The sequence below is a fragment of the Malus domestica genome, chromosome 09 (assembly GCF_042453785.1).
Source record: "Malus domestica chromosome 09, GDT2T_hap1".
Lineage (NCBI taxonomy): Eukaryota > Viridiplantae > Streptophyta > Magnoliopsida > Rosales > Rosaceae > Malus > Malus domestica.
Window position 1 is genome coordinate 2,433,074 of NC_091669.1, and position 15,081 is coordinate 2,448,154.

General features: G+C 37.9%; 2 protein-coding genes across 3 annotated transcripts; one reads left to right on the forward strand and one right to left on the reverse strand.

Annotated features, from left to right (window-relative positions):
- Nucleotides 1–3,067: 3,067 nt before the first annotated feature.
- LOC103442776 (uncharacterized) lies at nucleotides 3,068–6,079 on the reverse strand. 2 transcript variants are annotated; one of them, XM_008381583.4, is made up of 5 exons: nucleotides 5,836–6,079; nucleotides 5,157–5,192; nucleotides 4,678–4,879; nucleotides 4,503–4,575; nucleotides 3,068–3,808 (listed from the first exon to the last, which is right to left on the reverse strand). In XM_008381583.4, exons 1-5 carry the CDS (start codon nucleotides 6,018–6,020, stop codon nucleotides 3,687–3,689), a joined length of 618 nt encoding a protein of 205 aa, XP_008379805.2. In that variant the 5' UTR covers nucleotides 6,021–6,079; the 3' UTR covers nucleotides 3,068–3,686. The 2 variants fall into 2 exon arrangements, with proteins under 2 accessions (XP_008379805.2, XP_028963338.1); XM_029107505.2 differs by having other exon boundaries at nucleotides 3,637–3,808; nucleotides 4,503–4,879; nucleotides 5,836–6,061.
- A 1,068-nt stretch (nucleotides 6,080–7,147) lies between these two features.
- Nucleotides 7,148–8,743, forward strand: LOC103442775 (uncharacterized). Its single transcript, XM_008381582.3, has one exon. The coding sequence runs from the start codon at nucleotides 7,436–7,438 to the stop codon at nucleotides 8,426–8,428; it is 993 nt and encodes a 330-aa protein (XP_008379804.1). The 5' UTR covers nucleotides 7,148–7,435; the 3' UTR covers nucleotides 8,429–8,743.
- The last annotated feature ends 6,338 nt before the right edge of the window (nucleotides 8,744–15,081 follow it).

The following is a 15,081-nucleotide window of genomic DNA, read 5'->3' on the forward strand; positions in this document are numbered from 1 at the left end:
CCCCACAAGCCTCTGATACCGTTCCTTATGAGTAGGAACTTGATCTGGAAATAAGCCCAGATGATAATTCTGCTCAATCGGACTGTCAACAGGTTTGCAATCTAACATACCTGTTTCAGCTAACAAATTAAGCACATACTTCTGTTGCGACAGAAAAATATCATGCTTGGATCATGCAATCTCGATTCCAAGAAAATACTTTAATTCACCCAATTCTTTCATCTCAAATTCAGTAGCTAGGTACTTTTGAAGGCGTTGTATCTCATTTTGATCATCACCAGTCACTATCATGTCATCAACATAAATAATCAATGCAATTAGCTTACCATTTTTTCGCTTTAGAAACAAAGTATGATCTGAATGACTCTAGATATACCCAAACTTCTTCATTAAACTTGTAAACCTCTCAAACCACGCTCTAGGAGATTGTTTCAAACCATACAAAGCCTTTTGTAACCTACATACAACACCTTTTCCAATAGATGTTCCGATACCAGGTGGGAGATCTATATAAACTTCCTCATTAAGATCACCATGAAGGAAAACATTCTTAACATCAAACTGCAACAAAGGCCAATCTTGATTTACTGCTAAGGACAGAAGAACACGCACAATATTAAGTTTGGCAACAGGAGCAAAAGTCTCCTGATAGTCCACCTCATAGGTTTGAGTATAACCCTTAGCAACTAATTTGGCTTTATATCGGTCAATAGAACCATCTGCTTTGTGCTTAATAGTGAACACCCATCTACATCCAACAGCTTTCTTCTCGTTTGGTAAAGGAACCAAATCCTAAGTAGATTTCTTTTCCAAAGCTTCCATCTCAACTTTCATGGCATTAACCCACTTAGGGTCAGACAAAGTATCTTGCAATTTTGTTAGAATTGATACACTAGATAGCTGACATATGTAAGATGTATATGGTTTAGACAAACAATGAGTAGACACATAATTGTTGATAGGATATTTGACTTTGGCATGCATATCAGGCTCATATTGTACTTTAGGTTTTCCACGATTAGCTCTTGAAAGCAACTGATAAGTAAAAGAATCATCAGAATTTACCTCATGTATGCCACCATCTTGTACCAAACTGTTAGAAGAATCATCATTGGACAAACCATCATCAGGCAACTCGTTAGACATACCAGCAGCAGGCAACTGATTATCAGAAGGTAATTTGTTAGACATACTAACAGGCAAGTCGCTGGGCACATCTGATCTGTCGTCAGTAGAAATAGTTCCGGGAATAACAGGTGACCGATCACTATTTGTAGCCGACTGATCAGTATTACGCAACATAATAGGTTCTGTCCCCAACTCTACCTGTAACACATCATCCATACCATCTCTTCGAATTTGCACTTCACTCCCCTTCTCCCCATGAAGTGGAAAGTCGGAAGGGTGTTTCACAAAATACGAAACTTCGTCGTGGAAGGTGACATCCATGGTAATATAAGTTTTCTGAGTCGGATGATAACACTTATAGCCTTTTTATTGTTAGCATGCCCAATAAAGACACATCGGAAAGCACATGCATCAAGTTTACTCCGCTGATGAGAGTAAACATGCACATATGCAATACACCCAAACATTTTCGGAGGAACCTTTGATACTGAAACAAGATAAACATGTTTTTGTAGCACATCAAGTGGTGTCTGAAAATCAAGAACCCTACTTGGAACACGATTGATCAAATACACAACAACCAAAATAGCATGACCCCACAAATGATTAGGAACACATTTATCCAACATCAAGCAGCGAGCAACCTCCATTATTTGAAGATTCTTCCATTTAGACACACCATTTTGTTGGGGTGTAAACGGAGTAGTCGTCTGGTGAATAATACCAGGATCACGAAAAAAGTTCGCAAAAGTGTGATTCGCATATTCTCCTCCGTTATCAGACCTGAAAACCTTAACTTTGGTCTAAAACTGAGTAGACACCATTGTACAAAATTCTTGAAGAAGCAACGAAACATCACTCTTATTCTTCATCAAGAACACCCAAGTTAACCGAGTACAATCATTAATAAAAGTAACAAACCAACGAAATCCATTAGAAGTAACTTTCGTCAAACCCCACACATCAGAATGTATCAAATCAAATGGCAAAGTAGATTTAGAATCACTTATGAAAAAATAGGTACGATGACTTTTAGCCATGACACATGTTTCACACTTGAACTCTGAATCACTACAAGTGTGAAACAAAGAAGAAAATAGATGCTTCATATAACTGAATGATGGATGTCCCAATCGTCGATGCCACAACCAAATTTGATGTCTGTCATCCACTTTAGCAATTAAAACTTGATGATTATTTGAACTGGAAACAACAGTATCCTCCATAGTCAAGATGTACAAACCCCCTATTCTTTTACCACGACCAATTATCTTCTGAGTTTGAATGTCTTGAAAATAACAATACGTAGGGTAGAAGTGAGCAGAACAATATAAGGTATCAAGAAGTTTTCCTATCGACAAAAGATTGCACTTAACATCAAGAACAAGTAAAGCATGAACCAGTGATAAGGTCGGAATAAGAGAGATAGTGCCATCACCCTTCACAGGGGAATGTGCTCCATTTGCACTAGTAATATACGGATCACGAACATAGTCACATAACTCATCAAACACTCTAGGATCACTAGTCATATGATCAGTGGTCCCAGTATCAATTATCTATTTATTTGTTCCACCAAGATGCATAACAACACTATAATTATATTGAGTCATTGAACTAAATCACAAACAATAAGGGCACAAAAGATACGCAGCGGAATGAAAACAATTTACCAGAACATTGTAGGAGCAGACTATTCAAGACTGTAGCAATCACTGTTTACGACATTGTAGAGGATCACTGTTCACAAAGCAGACCACTGTTCATGCAATGTAGCAAGCGATGTAATGTAGCGCGACACTATTTACCTTTTTTTTTCAACGAAGGAAATCACAACAAAGGTGGGCACAAAATTAAAGCACACAGGTCACCAAAAGCAAACTGCTCTGATGCCATATCAAACTAAACATGGTAAATGCCAAAAATATATATGACAATATTTGAGAATTTCTTATATATTCATTAATCTCCAGAGTGGAGTATAAATAGGAGTTACAATTGGTATTACATATGTACTTCACCAATGTGGGACAATAAACTCCTATTTACACTTTAACTAATATATAACTCGCAACAGGTTTTCCATCACTGCAGTATAACGCCATCAGCTTAGATTTTTTTTATATCTTGATATACTCATGTATTGGCAAACGTGGACTTGGCCACATTCGTTTGAGCAAAAATACTTTCTCCTTGTGCATTCAAGTTCGAATATATCTTCAGCGTCCTCGTGCAACAATTTATAGAAATTATATGGATTTTATATACAATTATACTTGTCTCCTGTATTATACAACAGAATTCTTATGCACAATCCAAATGCAGATCCAGCCAGCTCGTAAACAAGCAAGACGAATCACAGTTGATCACGAGTAATCCCCGAGTCAAGGCGTTCTCTGTACTGTAGATGGCGGAGATTCGTTTTCAGGAAGTCGAAAAACAAACAGAAACTTTTGAATTAAGCACTTGAAGACATGAAAGTAAATTTATTTTGAATTAAGCACATGAAGACATGAAAGTAAATTTATTGATTCAGATATGATAACATGAGGCTAAATTTATTTTTTTGGATGAAGGTACTGATCGACCGTGAGAGGTTTTGGACCGCCGAACCAGTTGATCAGAAAGATGTTCTCGATGTCTAATTTGAAGAACTGGAAGTTGTGAGTCGTGGGCCAGTCTGTTAACCATGCAGCAAAAACAAATATCACTCTTGATAGTTGAGCGGAAGATGAAACGAAAAGCTGAAATTACAAAGGGGTAATGCTAGGAGACTAAATTCGGAGTTTGTAAATTAAATTATGTGTTACTAATAGGAATAAACACATTTATCAACGCTAAAGTAATATACCAATCATCAGCTTCCATGTCCTTTAATTTTCAATTTTGTCTACAAATTTAATCTTCCTAGCATTACCCATTACAAAATAACTACAGACGGTGTACTAATGTGTAATGTTTATAATATCGGTATTGGTAGAAATATCGATAAATAAATTGATGAAAATATTGATAGATATATCGTTATTGATAACAATATCGGTTGCTTTTGGAAAATGTCATATGACAATTTGTCAATATTTAACCGATATGTCGGAAATATTAACAAAACTTGTCAATTTTGGCCAAAATTTAACAGCTTCTCTGATGTGGGATGAAGGGCGAGCCTTAGCACAACAGAAAGGTTTTTTGTGACTAAAATATCACAGGTTCAAGTTGTGGAAACAACCTCTTGACCAAAAAAGAGTAAGATTGTGTACGATAAACGTTCCACCGACTCTTGCAAAGCAAGAAGCCTTTTTGGGTTGGAGTCGCCCTTTTAACAAAAATATCAACCGTGTTGAAAAAATTCAAACAGTATATTTGTGTATTACCCTTCATCTCCGGATGCTTCGAGAACAAGGCCCTTTTAGCAAATTCTATTTTTTTGGGATCCGCAAGCTTCAGCTGAAAAAATATCATGCATTCCAGGTTAGCCAAAATCAATGCGATTTCTCCTTCTTCTCGAGGATAGTACGGATAACAAATAAATTTTCTGTTGCGACACACCTTCCCGTTGAGTGTAAGCTTTGCACAAGTGGGATTTTCTGGGTCTGTCTTGCCACAGGTTCCGATAGGATGTTCACTAATTGTCAACGAAGCTCTTGGATCTTTCAGTGCATTTCTTGCAGTCGGATCAAGAGTTGTCAAGTAGAAGTAAGGGATACCACTGCCATTTCCAGGTTCTCCGTCGCTAAATGAAACCACATTCCTGCATCGTATTTTCAAAATTATTTTATCCGAGAAAATAAGGATTTGTCATTCATTTCTTCTTTTAAAATACTTTTAATATAGTGAATAGTCCTACACAAGTTAATTCTCTCTATGGAGCGAGGCCTAGGAGTGTATGTCTGGCCTCGATTGAACCTGCGAAATATTTCGCTTTTGCCTAAACTTGTACTCGTGAGGAACACTTGACTCAAATACTAGCATTGAGTAGTATATCTAACGCGATAATATATATAACAAGAAGAAATAAGAAATCTTACCCGAAGGGTGCTCCTCCCAAATCGCTTGAGATAGTACTGTGAAGGGAAAAAAAATACACAAGTAAGCATGAAATGTCTAACATCCAAACACAAATATCAACTACTTTCTAATGAAAACACTTCTAGCATAAACACTTATGAGCTGAAGTACTTCTTACAAAAGTAATTACAAATGACCCCAACAAGTGCTTCCATAATCAAAAACACTTTTAAATTTTAATGGCACACGTCGCTAAAAACACTTTCTAACACCAATTTACAAGCAAGATTCTAGAGCACCCAACACATGTTTGAATTTCATCACAACACACAAGGTTCGAAATCAGATCTCCAATTTGACCAATAAGAAACCAAATTAAAATCACACAAATTTGGTTCTCTAATCAGCAAACTTAATCATAGCCAAAATGTATGTATTGACACGGTGGTATCCCCTTATATCATGTGCCGTGTCGTAACGTATCTCTGTGTCGTATTCTCTTGTGGTCATATATCAATTCTTCTTGTTAATTTTATGCATCTGATCCATGTCGTATTGTGTCGTATCATGTATCCATGCATTGTAGGCCAAAAGCCTCTGTACTATCAAAACTGAGCGCCCCAAATCAACGCACGACAGTAAAGTAAAAACCAACAGAAACAGCACCAAAATACGAGAAGATAGAAAAGAGATCATTACTCCAAGACGCCCCAAATATTCTGGGAGACCAACCAACGAGCACTGGCAGCAGCATTCTCCGGGTCGGGTTTCTTCTGCAAGAGAACTCGGCTTTGCACGGGCACTTGGACATCCGATAGCAGAGAAACCAGGTAGATTGAGAAAACGAAGTGAACAAGCCCTTTGATCTTCTTCGTCGTCGTCATCGGACTCTGTCTGTTTTCTGTCGTGTTTTTTGTGTAGAAAGAGAGAGGGAAAGAAGGAGATGAGCATGATACTATACGGGGAACGTGCTTTTTATACTCGAAATCTTACGGGCTGACCCCCGAATTACCGGTTGTGAGCATGCGGGGAGGAGGTTCTATCCTCTGCAAGCGGGTGTAGTAAAATGCACCTATAAAGTGATGAGTGTGAAAGATAAATATGAAAAGGCAAATAGAGAAGGTAGGTAGCATTCCAGTAATGGATGTAGCCACACATTTCTCCTGTTTTTTTTTCATTTCTTTTTCTTATTATTTTCCTAAAGAACGATAATCAGTGCAAATGAATTTTATATAATTAATTGGAAGTGATTTTCGCACACTGTCTTTGTCCCTTTGCACCCTTTAGTGTGTCTCTAACCTTTGGAAGAAGTGCGTACATGATAAAAAGAAGTGTGCCAAGTGCCTGCATTACTTCCTTAATAAAAAAACGAATAATGATGGGGATACCATATATTTATACCATGCGTGATGTGATAAATGCTTGGTACATTAGTCAAAAAAATAATTTTATTAATTGACATGATTTTACAATCCTTTGTAGAGAAATAAAACTTCAACTTTATTAAGAATATAAGCTGTCTAAAGAAATCTTGTAGAAAATGAATAAAAAAGAAGTGGAAATTAAAATTAAAAAGAAAGTTGCATGCGCTTGATTGCAGCCTAATTATGATACTTAATGTATATAGTTGTGTTCCTATCCATATTCTCACTTAAATTCTGGATAACGTCTCCATCTACCTTATCCGGCCCATGTTTTTTCTCCTCTGGCTTTTATTCCCTTTTCTATTCACTTTTTTTTTTTTTTTTTGAGAATTCACATGAATTGTCCATGCGAAGCTTATACAACACTCACAAGTCACTAGTCACATGACCCACGACCATAAAGCATAAACGCACAAATATATAAAACGAAAAGGATAATACTTGGATTTTGACTGTTTATTCATGCACATGAGCTCATGTATTCATCTACCTCGCAACATTTGTTGAGTTTATATAATGAGCTAAAAAAATATCAAATCAAGAAGCCCATAAAAGTTGGGCTTCACAATTGGGCTTGACCACAAAACAGTTGGACTAGCTGAAGCCCACCCGGCTAGTTCGCAAATTCGCTGAAGCAGAAGGGAGCACATTCCGAAATGCAAATAATCCAACCCAAAAGTCAGTATCCTCCTGCAATTGTCAACGGAAACATCATCATCGATTAGACAATTCCGAAAGAGTCCGACATGTCGGCGCCCGCCAGCAAGATCAACCACCCGACAGTCTCAGAAATCCCAACAATCCATTGGAATTGGAGCCCGTCAACATCTCTGCTCTGAGAAGGGAAAAAAACCACCAATCCGAAGATCAAGCACATGGGGTTTCTCACCTTCGCCGCCGCAGGCGGCGGCCTGATTTTGATGGGCGCATACGAGGCCATTTCTTCTTCAATCCAAAACCCAAACGCAGATTCAGATTCAGATTCATCTCCGCCGTCGCCGCCTCAAGCTCCGATTCGTCCCCCGCCGCCGCCGAAAACCCAGTCTCGATCGTCGTCGATTTATTACCTCGCCGCCGCCGTTGTTTCGTTGCTGTTCATCTTGAACTCTTTGGTTTCTTTCTTTGATGCGCTCGACTCAGCCGACGGAGTCGGGTCAGCTATGCAATTGCAAGTCCTGGCGGTCGCATCGCTGTTCTTGCTCTACGCGATCACGGGTCTTCTGGTAAAATTCACGAATTCAACTTTGCCTTGTTCGTTGCTTAGTTTGATCGGTCTTTTCGCATTCGTTGAAGAATTTTTAATGTTTTACCTGCAAAGGAAAGACACTTTCGGAATCGAAAATCGGTACTTTGATCTGTTGCTTGTGCCTATTGCTGTGTGTATATTTTCTACAATGCTTGAATTCAACAACCCCAAATCGAATTATCCGAAATTGGCTCGTGGGGTTGGGCTGGTTCTGCAAGGAATGTGGTTTCTGCAAATGGGTATTTCTTTGTACACCGGCTTCATAGCGCACGGATGCTCGTTGCACGAAAAGAGTAGAGGGAATTACACAGTGAAATGTAAGGGGCACCCTGAGTATCACAGGGCTAGAGCCATCGTCACGCTTCAGTTTAACTGCCATCTTGCTTTTATGGTGGTTATGGTTGTGGGAGTGTACTCGATTATCAGTAGGAAGAGTGGCGGAGTTCGGGTTGATGTTTCGCACTATAAGCCGCTTGGCACAGAAATACATCAGTTTGATAATCAGAGCCGGTTTACTTTGGATTCTGATGAGGATGACGAGATTAAAGAGGAGGGGAATTTGGCAATGCAGAGAGCCGGCGAAGTGGAATTGGGTGTGAACGGTTATGGTTCTCACAAGTGAGGTATATCTTACCGAATTTTGATAAGCGAGTTGGAAGACTCTTGTTCTGGTTTCATGCTGCATTTTTGCATTCAGTTTCAACTGACTTCCTGAACTTGATTATCGTTGTTGGCGTTCGGATGAAATACTGATATTAAGTAGTTCTTTGTAGCTTTTCTATAGCTTGATATTCTTTATGGATCCGCTCATCAGCATATATGGATTTGGAAAATGATGTAATAGTTCTTCAATCTTTGATCTTAAATCGCATTAAGCTTCCTAGATCTTTTCTAAACTGCGATCGTGAAAGTAAATTGATGTCTGGTCTTTTATTAACCGTGCCAATGTTCATCAGTTTGTAAATCTTTTACTCATGTAACTCAGTTCGGCTGCTGAGTTCAGTTGCATCTTGTTTATATTCTCTTGGAGTCGAACATATTAGGATTTAGGACGAATAGTTTCCTTCTTCTTTTACACTCGAACGTTGATGTCCTAAATCTATTTGTAAGCAGTTCTTCCTACAGAGGACGTACATGAATTTTATGTATTTGTGTGTTTAAGCTGGAAGATTGCATAGGAGCAGGTTCAATATGTAACTTTCATGTTTAGCCAACAAGTTTCCGAATTGCCGATTCAGAAGGACCTTAGGAACTCCACATTTTAGCTTGATTTTCTTCAATTGCCTGGATTTTCTTGAAGACTTCTTGCATACTCTGCTCTGTAATCGGAGTAGCGTGAACATAGCTGGGTTCGGGAGTCCGTTACTCGCATACTGAAACTCTGTATGGATCTACGGACGCAAATCTGCGCCTTATGCAAGTATGTCCGACTCCAAGAAATTGAGTGTACCCTTATGCAAGTATGTCCGACTCCAAGAAAATGCAAATAAGGTTTAAGACCCTCTCTACGTCTTTCTCAATTGCCCTGTAAACGTAACTCTTTATTACACAAATGACAACTTTGCAACTGACGCATGCTGCTTTACAAGAACCCCTGTTTATACTCCAACAGGATGCTCTCCGGATCCTTTTCGTGAGAATCTTGAGAATTCGTGAATCGTATTTGTTCACTGTACATTGTTCGGTCAGTTTTTATCAAGTACAGTTTGTGTTCAATTTTAAATAAAATTATTTAAAATGATTTCTGACCGTACGATATACGATGAATATACACGATTTACTGATTTCCGTGATCTCACAAAGAGGATCCGGATTCATTTATACTAACTATGAACATACTTATCTGCCAAGCAATAAACTAACAGCTTTAACCACAATTAGTTACAATTTCTAATCGGACAATACTTGAGAACTCACTAGAGAGTACCCAACTTACTGACAGCCCTCCATGGCCCAATACAGATATAACATGTCAAATGAATTTCACTCTAAACTCTTATTATATTGGTAACCAAACAAACACCATCTTCTTCCTCCCTTCTTGCCGTGCAGACAACCCCCTCCCTTCTTCGGCGGTTCCCCCTCTTCCCCGGTGAGAACAACATCTCTCTTCTCCGGCGAGACTAACCCTAAATCCCTCAATTCTCTGGTGAGCTCGCCCCAATCCCTTCCTTCCCCAGCAACCCCAACTCCACCCATCTCTCCTCCGGCGATCTCAACTACCCCAACCCCTCTGTTCGCCGGCGAGTCCAACGTCAATCGTCTCTTTGACGGCGACCCCACCTAGTCCTCTTCGACAGCGATCCCACTCCAGTCCTTTTTGACGGGGTTGCTGTTGGGGTGCACGGAGAAAACAAGGCTTGGGGTTGCTGTTGGGGTGCAAGGAGAAAACTACGCTTGATGGTGAGGAAGATGATTGATGTTTGGTTACAAAGATAACCGATGTTTGGAGTAGTTTTAGAGAAGACAGGTGGGCTATTCTCATTTGGCAAGACAATAATTTGGAAAACTTTGAGTTTTAATGATAAGGATAAAACAAAAAATAAAATAAATAGTAACAAATTAACTTTTTAGTGTAAAAATGTGATTTTTCGTTAAAGTAAACAATATCGGAATTTTTTCATTAAAATTCTCTCTTTTTCTAATCACCCAATGATATACATGTCACAATAATATGATGCCAAGTGGCATCATATCACTCAGCAGCCAACTGATGAACGTTGGCACGCTTGATAAAAGATCAGACATCGATTTACTTTCACGATCTTAATTTAGAAAAGATGTAGGAAACTTAATGCCATTTAAGATCAAAGACTAAAGAATTATTACATCATTTTCCAAATCCTTACTCATTCATTCCCATATAAGCTGATGAGCTGATCCATATAGAATATGTAGCTACAGAAAAGTTACAAAGGACTACTTTATATCAGTATGTCATCGTATGCCAACAACGACAATCGAGTTCAGGAAGCCGGTTGAAACTGAATGCATAAATGCAGCACGAAACCAGAAGAAGAGTCTTCCAACTCTCTTGTACCGCATTTCAAATATGTTACTATAGTTTGTTTTGAAGTCTAGTCATCCTAGTTACAAATAGGAAATGCATGCAGATGATCGATTCCGTGAAACAACTGTTGTATCAAATTCAATGGAATCAACAACTGAGCAACCCTCTCAATCCGCCTCTTAATCTCCCTCTCCTGCTTCTCCTTCTCTAGTCCTCTTCTTCTTCATCCTCTCCTTAAAACGCGTATCAAAATTAGAACTTCGGTCACTACTATAGGAAAGATTTTTCAATGTGTCCAGAGCATGGGGCATTGAAGGAAGCTTTTTTTTCTTCAAACGTTTATCCACTTATATAATGACAATGGCATCTGACATATGTTTGTGTTATGGGCACATTGAAAACTCTCTCCTATTATACGTAATAAGCCAAACATTCAACGTCTCCTCAACCTTACGCTTTGCACTAAATATTAACAAGTGTATGGTTTTTGGCACATCGGGGCAGTACCATCGCAGCGTCTGGAGTCCCTTGGCTTTATTTCGATTGGTGATTGCCTTTGGTGAGAAGACTTCGTTCTTGCCCATGATAAAGTTACCGCTCAACTTACAGATATTTCAATGGGAATTGAAGTAGATTGGAGTGGGACTTCGAGTGGGGAATTGGGATTATAAACCCTAGTTTGAGTGGGATTTCTCACCTCTTTTACTCTAATAATTTATTGCCTTTCTTCAAGAGATTTTTTAGTATGTTAGGAATATAAGCCCGGTAGTAGTTGGTGTAAGAGTATGAGTATGAGACTAACAATTTAGAGCCGGATTGTATAAATCTTTGTTTGGAAAAGTCCTGTTAATAAGCTTTTGGTAAATCCTATTTGTTATAGAATTATGAGAGAGTGTGGTATACCAATTCTATATGGGATATGACTCAGTATCAGGAGTCTAATTGATTCATATTGTGATATGGCTTAGCTGTTTGAGTTCCATACAAATTCTAATAGGAGAATACTTGGAACACTGCTATATATATGTTTAGTCACTGCTCTTGCAAAGATCGGCTCATTTTTGATATTTGTTCCGAATACCTATTGTTCGGGGAGTACTTGTGCTTTGAGAAAGAGGAGAAGATTAAACATATTCGTAGAGCTGCAATGGCGTCGTCTTTGATCTCAGGTTCTGCAGGTCAGTTGTTATGCAAGTTTCCATGTTTAATTCTCATAAGCATGCTTGATCTATATATTTTGTTCTTGGTTTCTGATAATTCAATTGGCTAACTTATGATTGGTGATATTGGGACATACATATGCACATATATGTTTTACATGTGGTATCAGAGCCAAAGAATTTTGACCATTGAATTAAGAAATCTTGGTTAAAGAACAAAAGATTAATCTGCTATATTCTTAAAGTTTTTTCTTTTCGAACTAAGTTTTTTTTTTAAGGGGATACTTAAACGACGACGTTTTCCATTAAAAAAATAAATTAAAAAAAAAAAAAAAGAAGGAATTATTCCTCTTTAACAAAGCAGTAATGTTTCCTGGGTTTTCGGAAATTTTTCTCGGTTATCTTTTCTGGGTTTTCTGGGTTCTCGGTTATCTTGTTCTTTCCTTCAAAGGATTGCGATGACAAAGGAGTACTGTTATCTTTCCTTTTCATCTTTGCTATCTTGATTTTGTTCATTCGTGCATTCATATATGAATCTTGAAAGGTATGAATGATTAATATCCTTCTCGTCTATGATTCTTACTGAAGAATTGAATATGTTTGAATATAGATGATATAATTTCTCATCTTGTTGTTGGTAATTCCATAAACTGAAATTGCAGTATGCTTAAATTGCTTCCGTTGCTATAGAAATTAATAACTGCAGTTGTTTTACCAACATTGAAATTGCTAAATCCATGTGAAGAGTGATATTTAAGATTCACTCTCTTGAACATGAATATGTGTTGAAATTCCCTGTGAATTGTTTATTCTATATATGTTCTCTCTTGGGAGATTATGAATATATATATGATTAAATTGATTCATATTTGGATTAAGGTGAAGTGATTGATGGAAATCAGGAATCTTATTGGATTCAATGTGTTGATTTCATTGTTGTCATTCTGCAGCTTCACTCAAAACCATAAATTTGGCTGTTGTGCCCATACTCACTGGTGGAAGCAATTATAGGAAGTGGAGAAGAGAAATTGAATTGCTCCTGACACTAAATGAGTATGACATAGCACTTGACATGCCACAACCTGCAGCTCTTAATGATAAGAGTACTAAATCTGAAAAGGTGGAATTTGAAAGATGGACAAGAGCAAATAAAGTTGCACTGTCCATATTGGAAAGTGGTATGACGGACACTGTGCGAGGAGGCATAAAGAAGTGTGATCTGGCAAAAGACTATCTCACTGCTATTGAGAACAAATTTAAAGAGTCTTAGAAGGCTGAAATCGCTCAGTATATGACACTTCTAACAACCTACAAGTTTGAGGGAGAAGGCTCAATTAGAGACCATATCATGAAGATGACTGATGCAGCTGAGAAGTTGAATTCTTTAGACATGAATATATGTGAAAAGCAACTAGTTTTCACGATTCTGCAAGCCTTGCCTTTGAAGTTCAGTCAACTAAAGGTTTCTTATAACACTCAAGACAAAACCTGGACAGTGGATGAATTGATTGCACAGTGTGTGCAAGAAGAAAATAGACAGAAGCATGACAAAGGAAAGGAAGTGGATATCGTCAACTTTGTACAAACATCCAAAGGGAAGAAGGAGTTCAATGCCAATTTTGGGAGTGCGAATGCTGGTAAAACTTCTAAATCCAATTACTCTGATAAATCTGCTTTATCTGCTAAAATATCCAATTCCTCTAAATCTAACAATTTTAAAAAGAAAGCTAAGAATATTGAGAAAATCAGATGTCATCACTGTAAAACAAAAGGCCACTATAGAAAAGATTGTGAAATATTCAAGGAATGGCTTAGGGCAAAAGGTAGAACTGATATTTATGTCCGTGAAGAGTCAAATCTCATTGAAATTCCTGCAAACTCTTGGTGGTTTGATACCGGTGCGTCCGTTCACATAACTAACTCGTTACAAGGTTTTAAACAACAAAAACAATCAAATTCTTATAATGTCTTTGTTGGTGAAGGAACCAAAGTGTTAGTTGAAGCTGTTGGCATTGTTCAACTCAAGTTTGAGACTGGTTTTGTGTTACAATTAGAAAATGTCCTTTATGTTCCTCTAATGAGGAGAAGCTTACTTTCTGCATCAAAATTAGTCCAGCAAGGCATCGTTTTCATTGGGGATGTTGAATGCACAAAATTTTTTAAAAGGGGGTCCTTGGTTGGAAAAGCTTTTTTGCATGACAATTTGTGGAAATTGCAGTGTTCAATAGTTAATAACAGTATGCATGTTTTGAACACCACGACCAAAAGAATGCATATTGATGACACTTACATGTTGTGGCATAAAAGGTTAGGACATATTTCAAAAGAAAGAGTTTTGCAGCTTTCAAAGTTAAATTTTATACCAGTCATTGATTTCAAAACTGCATCTGATTGTATTGATTGCATGAAGGGTAAAACAACCAATGTAAGAAAGTTAGATGCTAAGAGAAGCCAAGCTTTACTTGAACTCATACATACAGATGTTTGTGGACCTTTTTCAGTTAAAACTATTTGCGGGAATTCATATTTTGTGAGCTTTATTGATGACTTTTCCAGACACAGTCACATCTTCCTGATAAAAGAAAAGTCTGCAGTCCTTGAATGTTTCAAAATCTTTAAAAATGAAGTGGAAAAACAGTTGAACTTAGTAATTAAAATTGTTAGATCAGATAGGGGAGGGGAATATTTTGGCAGGTATACAGAAGCTGGGCAACAGAAGGGCCCTTTTGCTTACTATCTTGAGCAACAAGGGATTGTGGCTCAGTATACCACTCCAGGAACACCTCAACAGAATGGGGTTGCAGAGAGAAGAAACAGGACATTGATGGGCATGGTTAGAAGTTTAATTTCAAGATCCAAGCTACCTGGTTTTCTCTGGGGAGAAGCTTTAAAGACTGCCAATTACATCTTAAACAGGGTACCTACAAAGTCAGTTTCAAAGACACCATTTGAGTTGTGGACTGGTAGAACACCAACCTTTAATCATTTTCATGTGTGGGGGTGTAAAGCAGAAGCAAGGTTCTACAACCCTCATGAAAGAAAACTCGATCCAAGAACCAGTTCATGCTATTTTATTGGTTACCCTGAGAAATCAAAAGGGTTTAA